The sequence below is a fragment of the Sus scrofa genome, chromosome 13 (genome assembly GCF_054392235.1).
Source record: "Sus scrofa isolate SSC_HxYL_T2T_F1_AM1 chromosome 13, Sscrofa_HxYL_maternal_Yorkshire_Landrace_v2.0, whole genome shotgun sequence".
NCBI classification, from domain to species: domain Eukaryota; kingdom Metazoa; phylum Chordata; class Mammalia; order Artiodactyla; family Suidae; genus Sus; species Sus scrofa.
The window spans coordinates 81,767,503-81,782,820 of record NC_139395.1 but is presented as its reverse complement, the minus strand read 5'-3'; the positions used below and the strand labels follow the sequence as shown (position 1 = coordinate 81,782,820).

Below are 15,318 nucleotides of genomic sequence, written 5' to 3'. Positions count from 1 at the left end.
CTGTGTACATGGCCAGCGTGGACTTGCTTGCAAAACCCTGGATGAGAGGGACCAGAGGGCATGAGAGAGGGACATGAAAACAGACCAAAGTCCATCTGACACCCCAGTGCTGGCTACACTCCTATAGCACTCAATTCCACCAGAGGACACGGTCGCAAAAATGTAGAACTGCAAACATACTGAGATAAACGCACAGGTGCCAGACGCATAATGAGTTACTAAAGGAAACCAGGGTGGCCTGATTTTGAAATCAGACACCAGGAAGACAAGCAGCCCCTGCTCCACAGCCCCCCTGCCCAAGCCAGAATCCAGGACTGATGCAGGGCCTGAGCTGTTCTCACTGGCTAAGCCAGTCATTTTTTCTTTTCTCTTTATGGCCACACCCATGGCACAGAGACATTCTCTGGCCAGGGAATGACTCCAAGCCACAGCTGTGGAAATGCTAGACCCTTTAACCTACTGCACAGGGCCAGGGGTCAAACTGCTGCAACTGGATTCTTAACCCACTGTGCCATGGCGGGAGCTCTAAAGTTAGTACTTTTAACTATTCCCTGAAAAGAAAAAAGGAATCTTCAAGATACCAGATGCCCAAGGTCAGAGTGAAGCTGTGGCCAGCGGTAGGCAGGGAAGTAGACCTTGTCACTGATTTTAGGGGAATCTACGGGCTTCTCTCCCTTCTGCTTCTCAAGGGTTAGAACTGCGTCTTACACATCTTCCTTTCCCAAATATGTGAAGGGAACCAGGAACTCAGACGTTTGTTGAACGAATGAACAAGCAGATGGCCGAAGCAGTCTATTCTAACAAAGCAAAGTGGCTCTGAATGAGCTCCCTGGAGTTAAAGGCAGTGAAACAAGACAATAAGAGCACACTGGACATGAGAACTGGTCACACAAAGAGACAGCAAGAGAACTAGGCAAGAAACAATTTTGAGGCTATTTGATCCAACAGTTGAAGGGCTGTCACTTCCTGAAGTGTCAAGAAAAAGGAATTAGGCATGTTCTATCCAAAGCCCTAGAAGCCAACCTTTGGCTGAATTTAAGGAAGGGCTTCCTTCTACCAAAGTGTCTGCTGGGCTGTATTTAGCGGAATGCTAGCATTCAGGGGTGGGGTAAGGCTGGTGGAGGAGGGGAAAGATTTCAAATGATTGCACAGGAAAATATTTTTCAGAATTTGACTCAATCAAAAGTAATAGATATTTTTACTGAATACCATAGCTTTCAACTCTTCTCAAACATGGCCCCAAAGAGCTTTTCCTAGGATGCTACGGACATCTCACACAGTCTCTATGCTCCAAGTTCACCTCTGGAGACAAGATGAATTCAAGCTGCCTGATAAAAACATCTTACAGGAGTTCTCTTGTGGTGCAGTGGGTTAAGTATATGGCGTTGCCACTGCAGTGGCCAAAAGCAAACCAAACCAAACCAAAACAACATCTTACAAAGGAAGGAGTGTCAAGCCAGTAGTTGAGTACTAGGATACAGATTTCAACACTGCATAGATGATAGAAATGCAATCAGAGCAGACAACTAGAACCATGGTTCGTCCTTCCATGCATGGACTTTCATCTTGAATGACCAAGTACCACACAAAAAGGTCCAGTTACATGTGAAGACAAAGACTAGCTGTCCCCTCCCACCCCACAGTGTCCAAATGAGTGGGTGATAGGGATATTACACAGGGATCCCCAAAGCAGTCAGTGCTGCTGGCTGGGGAGCTTCATGACAGGATGAGTTCTTGCCAGAGCCCACTTTGACTCTCTTCCTGCAGTATTTTCTAGAAAATACTGCCTGCTTGCCTTTCTCTCATGTACCTGTATACTCTGTAAACATTCGCCAGGGCCTTCTGTAGACAGTCAATAGCGAGCAAAGCCAAAAAAGGTGCTGCTTCATGACTGCCTCTTGGAGAATTCAGACAATGCACAAATAATAATTTAATTGAGGTTTTCCATACATGTTACAAAGGAAATGAGTGGTGCAAAAGAACATATGTTACACAGAGACTTCATCCATTGTGGGATTTCAGGATGGAGTCTCTAAAGGAGCACAGAGACCATGTTTTGCAGACCCTCAAATGTGCAGCTCCAAAGCATTCCTCTGGGAAACCATAGTCCAATGAAGCTGGGAAAGGCCACATGGGCCCACCTGCAAAGTAGCTTCCACCCTAGCACAAAGTCATATATATGGATCCTCTATTTGGTACTATTACTCAGTAGGTCAGGAGAGAGCTGGGGAGTTTGCATTTCAAACCAGGTAATTCTAATGCTGCTTCTCTGCCAACCACATCAGGTAGCACTACTTCATCAGGCATTTCAAAAAACCTAAATAAATGAAGGGCTCTCCCATGTTCATGGACAGAGAGGCTCAATCACAAAGATATCAACTTTCCTCAAATTAACCTATAAGTTCAATAGTCCTTCAGAAAAAACCCCCACAGAGTTGTTTTGTTCTTTAGTGGTTTTTTTTGTTTTTTTGTTAACTTGACGAGCTGGTTCTAAAATGCATCTGGAAGACTTAAAAAATTTCAGAAAAGAGCAAAGCAAGGGACCTGGCTTATAAGCCCAAGGCTTAAAATTGAACTATAGGTGTAGTACTGACACACAATTAACAAAAGAGATGAAAAGAACAGAAAAGAGAGCCCCCAAACAGACCTATGCTTTCAGGAAAACTTTACATGGAATATGGTAATACAAACCAGTAGGGAAAGGATGAAGGATTCAGCAAGTACAGCTGGAGAAGTTGGTTATTTGTATTTTTGTTTGTTTGTTTGTTTGTTTTGTCTTTTTGCCTTTTCTAGGGCCGTTCCCGCGGCATATGGAGGTTCCCAGGCTAGGGGTCTAATCAGAGCTGCAGACGCCAGCCTACACCACAGCCACAGCAATGTGGGATCCGAGCTGCGTCTTCGACCTACACCACAGCTCACGGCAACACCGGATCCTTAATGCAGTGAGTAAGGCCAGGGATCTAACCCACGACCTCATGGTTCCTAGTTGGATTCGTTAACCACTGAGCCACGACGAGAACTCCTGGTTATTTGTATTTTAAAAAGACCTGGGTTCCTATACTGTACCATATGCAAAAATAAAATTCCAGGTAGATTATACTCCTGAATTTGAAAAATCAAAAGTTTAAAACTTTTAGATGAAAACCTAGAAAAAAAATTTTTTTAACAACTTTGAGGTTGGAAACTATATCTTAAGTACGTCACCAACTATGCAAAGTAAAAAGAAAAATATTGGCAAATTTGAACTCAATAAAAATGAAACTCCTATATGCCACACATAAATGAGAAAGAAAAGCTACACCCTAAGAAAAGCTGGAGTTCCTGTCATGGCGCAGTGGTTAACGAATCCGACTAGGAACTATGAGGTTGCGGGTTTGGTCCCTGCCCTTGCTCAGCGGGTTAACGATCCGGCGTTGCAGTGAGCTGTGGTGTAGGTTGCAGACGCGGCTCGGATCCCGCGTTGCTGTGGCTCTGGTGTAGGCCGGTGGCTACAGCTCCGATTCAACCCCTAGCCTGGGAACCTCCATATGCCGCGGGAGCGGCCCAAGAAATAGCAACAACAACAACAGCAGCAAAAGACAAAAGACAAAAGACAAAAAAAAAAAAAAAAAAGAAAAGCTGTTTGCAGCAAGGGTATTAAAATTTAGAATGTATCAAGAATTCCTACCTATGAGAAAAGATAATCCAAAGAGAAAAGGATATGAGCAGGAAGTTTACAGATGAAAAACCCAAAAAGAGAAGAACAAAAACAAAAAAAGAAAAGATGCTCAACCTCACAAGTAATTACAGAACACAAATTTAGAACAGTGAGATGCAATTTCGTGTCCCTTACACTGGCAGAACTTAAAAACTCTGGCCAGATCAAGTGCCTAGATCTAGAATGGGAAGCAGTAGAAATTCTCATTTGGAAAGTATAACATAATAGTCCCTTTTAAAAGCAATTGGACATAATCTGATAAAACTGACAACGTGTAGACCTTATCCCCAGTAATTCCACTCTTAGGTATATGTTCTAGCTACATTCATTTGTGCAGAGAAGCACAAATAAGACATTCATTCAATGTGCTTAATCATAATGGGAAATGGGAGATGGTCTAAATGCCCATCAAAAAGAGCCAGCTAAATATCGTGTAGTCTCTTGGAGATATTAAACAGCAGGAACAAAATGAATGAAGCAAAGCTACATGTATTCACATGGAGACCATTTCAAAACCAATATTGAACAAAGGAACAAAGTTATAAAAATGTAAGTCATGGATACCATTAACATAAAATTTTAAAACATGCAAGAAGGAGCTAGGTATGATTTGGAGATACAAATATATATGTATTTGTATATATATGTGTGTGTGTGTATAGAGAGAACTATTATATGTATATATAATCTATATTGAAAACTATAAACTCATATTCTTTACATGCATTTTATAGAATGATAAATCTAAATTCAGGATAATGACCTCTAGATTAGGAAGGAGAAGAATGGTATCTGGGAAAAGAATAAAAATCATTCCTAAGGCCACTGCCCCTCTACGCTACTATTAGTCAACATTGGCGTAGGGGAGATTCTTCAATGAAGCCAGACCTTTTAAAACTGAAAAGCCTCAAAGCATTTAGCCAGGCTTCAACACCCAGAGGAAACGTCTCTTCAAATCCTGTGGCATTGCACAATTCTGCACATTCACAATGTAAACGATGCCCTCTAGGGTCATGCAGTGAGCAACTTGTACAACTGTTTGTGGCAGCTCTGTAACTCCTGGGTCACAGCTCCCTTTGGAACACTGACAAAAAATGCCCATCTCTGGGAAAATGCCCTCCCACCCAATTACTGCCTACCATGTCAGTGGATCCAGAAACCTTCCCAACAGCCATCAGCAGCCCTACACTGGTCAAACACTTTCAGGAACGAGGGCTCACAACCTTCAGAAGAACTTGCAGACAGCTTGGTGAGGCTAGGCTCTTAAGTACATTTAAATCCTACTTCTTTACAACCTCTATCCATTAAAGTTGATCTACTTCCTTTCCGCATGACATTGCAGCTACTGAAAGAAAGCTAACCTGTTCCCCCTGAGACTTCTGCTTTCCAGGCTGAATGTACTCTTGACTTAGTTTACAGCAAACACATCAAATCTTCTCTTTTGCTAAAAATGAATTTTTAAACTGCCCATCATTTTACCAAGCACTTCTTGCCCCAGTAAGTAACTAGGCACGTGGACATGTCATCAAAGAACAAGGAAGCATTTCTCTCGGGGGCCCCTTTGGGAAACCTCTCAAGATCTCCACTGTAACTTCCAAAGCAGTCAGATGCTCACAGAAGCCAAGGGGTCTGAGGCTGGAGGTGGGTGCCACGATAACTGAGCAGCACCAGCACAGAGCCCCCACTGGCCAAAGGAGACAAGGTGTTTCCACTTACTCCCAAAACTCCATGACGGGGGAGGTGGCATTCTGCAGGGACACGTAGCTGTGGTTGCTCACATTCAGTTTCTGAAACTCCACACAGTTCTCTACAGTGGAAACAAGACAAGAAACACAAGAAAATTAACCTCGTGAGGGCTGCATCTTGGAAAACACTCAGAGCTGATGGTGCAGCCAGGCGGTTTCACCCAGCCACTCCAGGTAAACATGCCTCAGAGCACACTGGAGAAAATTGATCACTTAGAAACAGTTTAAGAGGGAGGCTTGGCTTGACTGGAACAGAGGCAGAAGTTTGGGGGCGGGGGGGGGGGGCGGCACCTCCTCTCTCCTATTCACACTAATATGCCCTTTCAAATTCCTTCCTCCAGCCTTGTTCCCAAATCTTTCCCCTCTTCCACTTCCCTGACTAAAGCCTGTCGACACCATTGACCTGTTTGGCTCAGTGGCCTGGCAGGAACAATGGGGCTAAAGGAGGGTGTCAGCCATGGTGTCCCTGGGCCAGTAATGCAATTGAGACTCACTTTTCCTTCGTGGAAAAAGAGGCTAATGTCAGAGCTGCTGATTGGATGAAATAACATTCAAATGTGTAAAGAAATCCCTTGTTCCTTCATATTCCTCATTTGATCCAAGAAAGGATTTGTTGAAGATCTCTTCTAATTTCATCCAACTCGATGACTAAGGGAGATTTGAATCTCATACACAAAACATCTTAGTGTTCATCCTTTAAGGCCCAGATCAGCCCATTAACCTCTCCTCCAGGAAGCCTTCCTTGATCTCCCTTGCCTGAATTCTAAGGAAGGCAGAATTTAAAGGTGCTTCAAGGAACCACCTTCTCCAATCCCCTTTACTTTGAAAAGAATCAAGGTTCAGAAGTTGTTGAGGGGACTCCACCTACCCACCCCACCCCCTCGTCCTTCTCACAAGCCACCAGCCAGTTAGGGGAAGAACACAGAATCATTACCAGTCAGGTGCCACCTCCTTTGCCATTGTCATTGCCTGGTTCTGTCTGCCACCATGGGATCCAGGCCTCTTTACAGCATCTCCCTGTTCAGAGAGCCACCTTCTTCACCAGACTGAGCTCCCTGGGGACAGGTCCTGCACTCAGCACAGTGGCCAGCACGGGGCCACTGTGTGTCAGTGTTTGACCACATTCTGGGATTTCTCTCTACTGACATGTGCACAAACCCCCAACTACATGTAAAATCTCTGGAGCAGGAAGCACATCCTATACAGTTTCACACATTGCAAGTGCAAGTGGTCACATGCCTTCAGAGAAAGGTAGTTGCAAAGCATTGGAAGAAAGGTTTACAGTCTACTGGGAAAAAGTTCCACGTGTCTGCCCCCTTTCCAGTTCTCTAGACAAGTGCCAACCATATTAGGTGAGGAGGTAGTCTGTGTGTCCCCAGACAGTCCTAAGAGGAGTCTGGGAACCTGCTAGTATAAGCAAAATGCTTGAATGTGCCCTTGTGCTTTTTTGAGAGAGAGAAGAGCCCTTAGCTTTGATCTGCTTCTCCAAAACAATGTTTCTCAATTTTTTTTGTCTAGAGTAAAAGCATTTCTCAGACACCCAAGATTGAGAAGGTATGTTTACTAAAACATATAACCATATACAAATAATGAGTTATAAAGTCTTTGTGATTATTATATTCATACAGCTATAAGCTGGAATTTACAAGCTAAATACCAACTAAACTATAGAACCAACACAATTCAAATTGATAGCATAAAATGGATGTGTACGAAAAAACCATCTTGTGAGAATAAATGGATTTCTCAACAGAAAAAAAGAACTGACAGAGAGGAGGCAAGGTCTATGGGGTTCAGATTGCTTATTCTTCCATGAGCTATTTGAGACTCAATTCTACCACCTTTTTTTTTTTGCTTTTTTGCTTTTTAGGGCCACACCCTAAGCATATGGAGGTTCCCAGGCTAGAGGTTGAACTGGAGCTGCAGCCACGGCAATACCAGATCTGTGCCGTGTCTGCGACCTACATCAGAGACCACAACAACTCCAGATCTTTAACCCACTGAGCAAGGCAAGGGATCGAACCCACAACCTCATGGTTCCTAGTGAGATTCACTTCTGCTGCACCACGATGGGAACTTCTCTACCACCATTTTTCTTGGGTCACACGTTTGCAAAATCTTTGTTCCTACAGTTTGTTGTGTTTTTGGCTGGACTTATTGTCAACAACCATTTATGCATTAAAACTCTGTTCTTTTTCCCTTGGCCAGCATCATCCTATTCACCAAGAATGCATCTTAAATTATAAACAGGGACAAAATCAGGCACCGAGATCCCCTGACTGTCCTCGCTCATAAGGTGGCTGTGAAGATGAGCCAGAACATGCACATATTTTTAGAGTATCCTCAAAATAAATACACACAATTAAATTAAATTACCATGGAGGACTCATAGGCCTCTAAGGATATGTCCTTGAATTTTAGTTTGATACATATCTTCATGAGGTTCCCGGGTAAAGAAAGGTTAAGAACCAGGGAGAGAAAATGAGACCTCACACAATGTGGCAGGGGGAGGGGCAAGGCAAAGTCATGCAGGGCAAAAGCTAGTTCACACCATTTTCCTGGCCTAATGCCTGCTGTTCCTTCTGCTGGTGACCAGCATCTGATCGTCTTATTGTATCTCAGCCTTCAGGAGATACTGGCCACTTCCAGGGAAAAGCCAACCACAGGCGACAACACAGATGATGAGTAGGTTAAAGCATGTTTGCCAATTTGGGTCAAAAGGCAGTGGCTGCCTAGAGCACTACTGAGAAGAGTTCAGAGGTCAAGGCTAGACTCAAAAAGGGATAGTTCTAGAATCAATTAGTGATGTGTGTACTAAGCACAGCCTCGACAGATATGGTTCAGGAAACATCTGCCTTCCTTAGATTATAAGACTCGATCCTGCTAAGACAACAAAATGAAGAGCGAATAGTATATTAGAGTCCAAAGAAATCTACAAAGTTATCCATTCAAGGGAAGAGAGTGGTGCATTCAAGTTTCTACCTTGGTTGGACAGGTACAGCAAATGGGCAGGGTGGGCTGGGTGGGGACTGCGGCCAGCTGGAGGACAGATGCTTCATGCAAAAGCCACAGCTGCTTCTCAGATGCAGCCCCTGTTGCCAAGTAAGAATGTGGGAATGTAACTGTGGTGTTGCCAGGTCTTCTCAATTTTTCAAGAGAAAGTGGAAACCTACATTTTCAGGTCAAGTCTTCTAATTTTTCAATTTGGACAATCAAATGATTTTTGAAATTTTCTGGTCACTTATCTAAAGGCTAACTGGCTTACAGGTCCCCTGTCTGCAAGCCTTGATTTAATCTAACACCTTCATTTTACAGAGGAAAATCTGACACTCAGAGGCAGGGCTGGAACTGCAGCATGAAGCCCTGAATCTCAGTTTAGTGCTTCTTCCTCATACCCCTGCTCTGTCCCCAAAGGGCTCAGTCTCTGTGTTTGGCAAAGCAAGGAAAGACTATCACCATTCTTCTCCCAATGCTGATCCCTATGCCAGTGCTCAGCTCAGGTTCAGAGCTCTGAACTCACAGAGTGTACCGACCAGGTGCAGAAATAACCCCCAGTTTCCACAGAACCTGGACTCATAGCAAGAGACATGACACATCACCAATCCCATATCCCCCAGCAGGATCAGCAGAGAGACCCGCCCTGGGGGCCATACCTGTATTCCACTCGTGCCCACAGGTGGCCCAGGGGAGCTCGGTGGTGAAGCAGTTGCTCAGGTAGAAAATGGCCCATGCCAGGATGATGATGTAGTACACGTTCAGATGGGCCTCAATCACCTGCGTTGCGTAGCCAATGCCTGAGAGAAGAAAGGCAAAGAAGTGATTTGAGCCTCTTTCCACCTTGTTAAAGCAGTGTTCAGCCACTCTTCACAGCCTGCTATCACCCAGGCATCATTTTCTTTTCTGAGTAATTCAGCACTTACCTTCAAATAAAGGGCACACTTTCCTCCAACACGTAATGCCGCCTTCACTTGTAAACTGTCCCAGAGCCGTTTCCAGGAAAAAGACAGGAATTCCACAGCATATAAAAAACACCACATAGGGAATCAGGAATGCCCCTGCAAGGGTGCAAAGTAAGGGAATGAGGTTGAAATTGGCCCCACCACCTTGTGTTCGGCCATTCAATAAGCACCAACTACAGGCAAGAGGGAACATTCTCTGAGCTTGAGCTCAAGTTCCCACCATGAGGACCAGTTAGAAAGCGTGACCCTGGGTTTGTGCTCTCCACCCACCCCCTACTCCCTTGATTCTAGTTCACATCTCACAGCCTCAACTTCTTCACCTGTAAAATGGGATACTTTTGATACTTAATTATCTGTACCGCTTCACTCACAGACTTGTTGTGCAGCTAAGATGACAAAGCATAAGAAATTGTGTTAGCTGCTTGACTCTTTTATTCATATCTTCCAGCACAGGTCAAATCCATTCCCTCCCTGAATGCCGCACTTTTCTTTTCTTATTCTAAAGTAACCTTGGAGTTCCCCTTGTGGTGCAGTAGAAACGAATCCGACGAGTAACCACGAGGTTGAGGGTTCGATCCCTGGCCTCACTCGGTGGGTTAAGGATCTGGCATTGCCGTGAGCTGTGGTGTAGGCCGGCAGCAACAGCTCGGATTAGACCCCTAGCCTGGGAACTTCCATATGCCTTGGATGCAGCCCTAAAAAGACAAAAAATAAATCAAATAAATAAATAAATAAAGAAAGAAAGAAAGAAAGAAAGAAAGAAAGAAAGAAAGGAAGGAAGGAAGAAAGAAAGTAACCTCAACACACCAAGGGAGGGGAACCTCTTCGTTTTACTTTGGAAATGACCTGCAAAAAGTCTTCTTCATAAAGAAAAGCAATTTCCAGGAGATGTGCAATGAGGATTCCCAGGCCCCTGTACATGAAGCCCAGGTATGGAGTTGGGTTATAAGGAGTTGGTCCAGAAAGGCTGGCTTTGAATCAATCTGAGAAAAGACCACAGTAAGCTTTAGGGCTCCTATCTTGATACACAATACCCACTGCCTGGCCCTTTCTGAGAAACAAATTAAATAACTGAGATGAACATGAGCCATTACAACCAGAAAGGGATTTTTCCAAATCCCTCATTCCCTCTCTCGTCTAATAACAAAGCATGAAAACACCACACGTTATTCCCCACCATCTGATCTCACAAATGAAGGCTTTCACTGCAATTGCTTTTTGCTAAATGAAGTCTCTTTAAACACAGGATTAACAGCAACAATTTTGATCAATCCTGATAATAGGACCATATTTACCAGGTTTTGAAAGGGTCATAGCTTTTCCGGGCAAGAGATTATTTTTACAAAGTTTCACATGGGGAAAGAAATACTAAACTATTGTTGCAATTTATGAGGAGAGCTGAGTAGATATTTTTTAAGAGGTGAACAGTTGATAAGCAGATAGTCCAACTATATCAGAGGGCAGAAAATGTGTTAAAGACAACATGAGGGTCTGTTTGCTGAATCTAAGTGATTAAAACAAGCCACAGAAGTTTCCCTAATATGCTATAATTTACCGTGAACCCTCTAGGATCTAATAGATAACACTTTCTGAAAGCCTTGTGGCCTCTGTATTCACAAAGCTAGTAAGGTAACTAGATCAATTAAACCAGGATATCTGTGCACTCAACAGAGACTCTTGCTGAGTAAAAAAAAAAAAAAAAAAAAAAAAATGACTCATTTTTAAACTTTACTCACTACAACCTTTTTTTTTTTTTTTTCCAAATCTGAGGCAGAGTTTGTAATTAATGCAAGTTACACTGTTTTCTGCTTTTGGGAATGCTTTTTGTTTTGTTTTGGCATAACAATTTCCTACATTAAAAAAAAAAAAAGATGTTAAAACAAGTCTTGCCTGGGACTATCCTAAAGGGTTTCCTCATGAGTCTAAGTGGACATGGCAGCTTATACGGGCTGAATGTGCAAAGAGAGGTGGATTCTCAGCTGAGGGCACAGGGCACGTTCAAGGTCTCTGAGTCCACTTGCCAAGCCACCAACACCGGCAGCCACTTCATTACCAGTGCAGGGCAGGCTTGGAGCAGCCTGTGCCTTCAGGATGAATGTCTCCAAAGAAAGGGCCCTGGCCAATCAGTACCCTTTTCACTCTCCCTGCAGCTGCCTGCACAGGAAGTCCAGCTCCATGCAGCCTAACAGTGTGGTCCCTGCTGGCCAACCTCTGAGCCACCTTCACCGGGGTCTGGGGATCTGCTGGAGGGCTTAGGGACCCAGCAAAGAAAGGAATACATAGACATAGGCTTTTCCTTGAAGAAACTGTGCATTCAAGGTTTCACAAGATCCCTTGCCATGGACCTGCCAGATGTCCTACAGATAGGACAGGTGGGGGTTCCTGAAGTCTGGAGCCCCTTCCTTGAGCTGGGAAACTTGAGGGTTCACTGCTGAATCTCCACCAAACCGACTCAGGCCTGTTGTCACTAGAAATAACTGCCTCATCACCTTCCCCTCCCTGCCTTCCCTGCAAGCTTTAAACATCTTCTAAACATTAAATCAGTGCTGTTGTTATCTGTTGTGAGTGACTCTGAGATCAGGAAAAGAAGCTGCTTGGTGCCCGTTTTCCCAGACAAGCCAGATAAGCAGCCCTAGAAAGGACCCTAAGAGCAAATGAAAGGCAGGAAATCAAACAGCAATGCCTCACCTAAGAGTTCTCTCTGTGTCTGTCCAATCACACTTTAAAACAAGGCCTTTCATATCAGAATCCCATCTTTACCCTTAAGTGAGTGACTTCTCTGGCCCTTAGTTTCCTCATGTAACTCGAAGGATGAAATGAGATGAGGCGAGTAAAGTTTAGTCCTGAGGCTGGCTTTTTGGTAAGTGCGCAAAACCCCAGCATACTCAAATCATTATCAGAGCCCTTTTCCTTCTTGCAGGTCTCCAGCTAGGAAAGCTGTGCCTCAAAAGGGGCAGTCTCCTGCTCCAAACATCGAGGGCTCCTGGTCTTGCTCTGAACCTCATGCTGGGACAGAACACACCTGACTGACAAGTCCCCGCGTGCTAGCAGGCGGCACACTCAGGTGCGAAGAAGCACCCACGCATGCGCACTGGGGCCTCAAGCCTAGCCCAGGTGTAGTCTTGCGCGCCAGGTGGCCCAGGGCCGGCGTTCTCCGCGAGGGTCCCGCCACACGCAGGCGCGGGAGGGGTTTCGCTATCACCCCCAGCTCCCCGCCCCCACCAGGCTGGCTCCCCTCACCCCATTCTCCCTGGGACTGCCTGCAGCCTCACCTCCGCCGTTCTTATAGCACAGGTAAGGGAAGCGCCACACGTTGCCCAGCCCGATGATCTCCCCAGCCACGCTCAGCACGAACTCCACCTTGTTGTTCCACTGGCCGCGCTCGTGGACTGCCTTGTCGCGCCTGTCGCGCGGGTCGCGCGCGGACGCCGCGCTGCCGCCGCCGCCGCCACCCAGCACCTCTGACTCCCGCGCCTCCTCGGCAGCCTTCCCGTTGCCCAGAGGCAGCGCCTTCTCCGCCGTCATGGCCGCGCTGGCTGCCTCGTGCGCCGGGCCCGGCTCTGCGCCGCCGCCCCGGGCGGGCTGGCTTTTCAGGAGGCGCGAGCGGGCGGGAGGGGGAGGCAGGGGGTGGAGCTGAGGGGCCGGGCCGGGCCAGCTCGGGTACTGGGACGCGGCGCGGCGGCCCGGCCCGCCCGGCGCCCACGTCGCCTCAGTCCCGCTAGGCCCGGCCTGGGAGCCCGCGAGCACCTTGCGCGCGCCGAGCACCTTGCGCGCGCCGAGCACCTTGCGCGCGCCGAGCACCTTGCGCGCGCCGAGCACCTTGCGCGCGCCGAGCACCTTGCGCGCGCCGAGCACCTTGCGCGCGCCGAGCACCTTGCGCGCGCCGAGCACCTTGCGCGCGCCGAGCACCTTGCGCGCGCCGAGCACCTTGCGCGCGCCGAGCACCTTGCGCGCGCCGAGCACCTCGCGCCGAGCCCGCTTCTTCCCTCTGTCCTGCCCACTGGCCTCATCCATTCAGGCCTAGGCTGGACGCCAGACACCAAGCCCTAAAGTTACATCACTCTGTTACCCCCAAACTTTCCCATTTCTAATAAGAGAAGTCATAGTAGAACAGGTTTCTCCAACTTTAATGTGCGCACCAAGCACCTGTGGGTCTTGTTAAACTGCATCCTGATCTAGTGGGTGAGGCTGCTCTGGAGGTTATGCGTTTCTAACAAGTGCCTAGGTGATGCTAATGCTGTTGGCTCAGGGACCACACTTGGAGAAAGAGGGAGTAAATGAACTTCTGGTTTCTGCCCAGTACTCAGACCCTTCTCTAGGGTAGGGTTACCTCCAAATCTTGTCTATCCTGATGCCCAGTGCTCTAAACACGGTGACTCAGGACGGTGGTAGTTCAGCACTCCTGCCTGGAGACAGGCAAATTGAATTTAAATCTCATGCTCTACCTTCCTTAGTCATATGAAGAAGTCATCTGACCCCTCTGACCTGCCTCAGTTTCTGATCTGCAAAAAAGAATAACAACAGTGCTTGTCTTAAGAGCCTGTGTGTGTGTGTAGTTAATAACAAAATGCTTATAAGGTGTATTGAAAGTGCTCAATGAACATTTTAATTATTAATATTATCACACAATGTACAGTCACACACATATCTGTGCATCTTCTTGTATAACATCTGTTTTTCCACTCAATTGAAAGGATGATGTATGATGTCTTGTCCATTGTAACAGTCACAAAACCTAGCGCTAGACCTAGCACATAGTAGGTGCTCACTAAATAATTGTGGAAACACGGAAAAGGGAAGGGCCAGAGGAAGGAAGGGAGGAAGGAAGAAGAAAAGCAAAAGAATGTTAGGTCCAAAAGGGGCCACAGAGATCGTCGGACCCACCTTCGTCATTTTATAGTCCTTCCTGGAGAAGTTCAGCCACATGAGCTATCACCTATGCCACCGACTGAGCTCTCCAGCCACCCCTTGGAGCTCCCTCTGGGGCTCTCTGAGGAAGAGGCTCCCTGTCTCCTGGCCTTCAGCTTCTCCTTCACTGGCTTACAACTGCTTGGGACTCTCTCCACCTCCATCCTATCCCACCCCCTTCCTAGAAAACCCTTCCAGCCACCATTTTCTCCTTCCAGGCTTCCTTCCTCCCCTCCCCCTCACTATCATATTTCTTGAAAGAGTAAGTTTACATGCTGCCTGCCCTGTCTTCACTTCCCACTCATTCCTCAGCCCACGACAATCTGGCGCCCACCCCCACCACTCCCCTGAAAATGCTGTCTGTAAAGTCCCAGAAACCCTCTTAAGTTGGCAAATCCTACAATTCCTTATCCATCCCCATCCTGCCTGACCACTAAGTAATCTTCTGCACCATTATCCCCATCTTTCCTTCTTAGAATTCATACCTGTGTGGTTTCCTTGGCACTGCCTGCCTCTGTTGCTCTTTCTCTCTCTGCTTCTCTGGTCTTGTTCTCTTTCCCCTTAAATTTGGTCTTTCTCATGCTGTTAACCATCCAACTAAATGCAGACAGCTCCCAGACCCCCACTTGCAGGTGCTTTTCAGCATAGACTCGAAAGCACAGATCCTGCAGAATGTTTAGGGTGAGAGTAAAGTGATCTCGGGGAGATACAGGCTCTGCCTCTTATGAGCTGTGTTACCTCTGCCTCAGGCTCCTCCTCTGTAAAGTGGGGTTAATATTAGTTCTGACCTCATGGGGTGGGTGTGAGAGCTAGAAATCTTGAGCACAGAAGGTACTCTGTGAAAGGCATTATTATTATTCTGATGATGATGATGATGATGATATTGGTGATCATTCTCTTGGTTGAAAGTCTTCATTGACCCTTCTCTTCCTACAGGATAAAATCAAATTTCTTATGCTGGCATTTTGAATTACCCCCCAAACCTGACTGTCCCAGCTTTTCCTTTGAA

General features: G+C 46.3%; 1 protein-coding gene across 2 annotated transcripts in view; it reads right to left on the bottom strand.

Moving 5' to 3' along the window:
* SLC6A11 (solute carrier family 6 member 11) overlaps window positions 1-13,277 on the bottom strand; it is a 117,936-nt gene extending 104,659 nt beyond the window's left edge. For both annotated transcript variants that reach the window (XM_021069339.2, XM_084989491.1), the window contains exons 1-4: window positions 12,674-13,277; window positions 9,363-9,497; window positions 9,096-9,236; window positions 5,414-5,504 (exon numbers count right to left, since the gene is read on the bottom strand). In XM_021069339.2, coding sequence (XP_020924998.1) covers window positions 5,414-5,504; window positions 9,096-9,236; window positions 9,363-9,497; window positions 12,674-12,926 — 620 coding nt within the window. In that variant the 5' untranslated portion in view covers window positions 12,927-13,277. The remainder of the gene's footprint in view (window positions 1-5,413; window positions 5,505-9,095; window positions 9,237-9,362; window positions 9,498-12,673) is intronic.
* Window positions 13,278-15,318: the final 2,041 nt, after the last annotated feature.